The following is a 798-nucleotide window of genomic DNA, read 5'->3' as shown; positions in this document are numbered from 1 at the left end:
GGAAGAACGAACGAAAGGAAGGAAGGAAGGAAGGAAGGAAGGAAGGAAGGAAGGAAGGAAGGAAGGAAGGAAGGAAGGAAGGAAAGGAAGGAATCTCCAGAAGTTTCCTTAATCCAGCATCTAACTGGGCTCTGGAGGAGAAGGTCCAACATGTGGAACATCAACAGGTGAGGAAGACGAGTGTGACCGTACCGAAGGAGGCATGCTGAAAGGAGGAGTGGGCGGATCTATCCTGACCTCCTCCACCTCCTCCATCACTCTGCTGTGGATGAAGCCGACCTCCTCAGCTGCTCCGTTCACTGACAGAAAAAAAAAATAGAAGAAAAAAACTCCAGGAGTGAACTGAGCCAAAATCACTTTGCTAAACAATGATCAACCCTCGGTCCCCACCATTGTTGGCCTCCAGGGGGCGCTCCTCTTCCTCATCCTCCTCCTCCAGGTTGCTCCGCTCCCTGTGGGCCTCGGCCATCTGAATGGAGCGCTCCGAGAAGTCATCTGCTGACTGAAAACATCAGCAAAAACACAGAAGAAGATCATTTCAGTTACCGTCCTGATGACAGACAGGAAATTATAAACTAAAATCACCAGATGTTTGCATCACCGTGAGGATCCTCCAGGCGCCACCTGGAGGATCTTCCAGGCGCCACCTGGAGGATCTTCCAGGCGTCGCCGGGAGCATCTTCCAGGCGTCACCTAGAGGATCTTCCAGGCGTCACCTGGAGGATCTTCCAGGCGTCACCTGGAGGATCTTCCAGGCGTCACCTGGAGGATCTTCCAGGCGTCACCTGGAGGATCTTC

The 798-nt window shown here is 52.9% G+C and overlaps 1 protein-coding gene across 1 annotated transcript in view; it reads right to left on the bottom strand.

Moving 5' to 3' along the window:
- The window catches only part of LOC107101666 (leucine-rich repeat and calponin homology domain-containing protein 4-like), a 25,148-nt gene that overhangs the window by 13,545 nt on the left and 10,805 nt on the right, over nucleotides 1-798 (bottom strand). The window contains exons 4-6 of the mRNA XM_015400661.1: nucleotides 547-550; nucleotides 391-502; nucleotides 151-299 (exon numbers count right to left, since the gene is read on the bottom strand). Coding sequence (XP_015256147.1) covers nucleotides 151-299; nucleotides 391-502; nucleotides 547-550 — 265 coding nt within the window. The remainder of the gene's footprint in view (nucleotides 1-150; nucleotides 300-390; nucleotides 503-546; nucleotides 551-798) is intronic.

Source organism: Cyprinodon variegatus, unplaced genomic scaffold (genome assembly GCF_000732505.1).
Source record: "Cyprinodon variegatus isolate N-32 unplaced genomic scaffold, C_variegatus-1.0 Scaffold1130, whole genome shotgun sequence".
Classification (NCBI taxonomy): Eukaryota; Metazoa; Chordata; class Actinopteri; order Cyprinodontiformes; family Cyprinodontidae; genus Cyprinodon; species Cyprinodon variegatus.
Note: the sequence above shows the minus strand (reverse complement) of the source record. Positions and strands in the feature narration are given on the sequence as shown.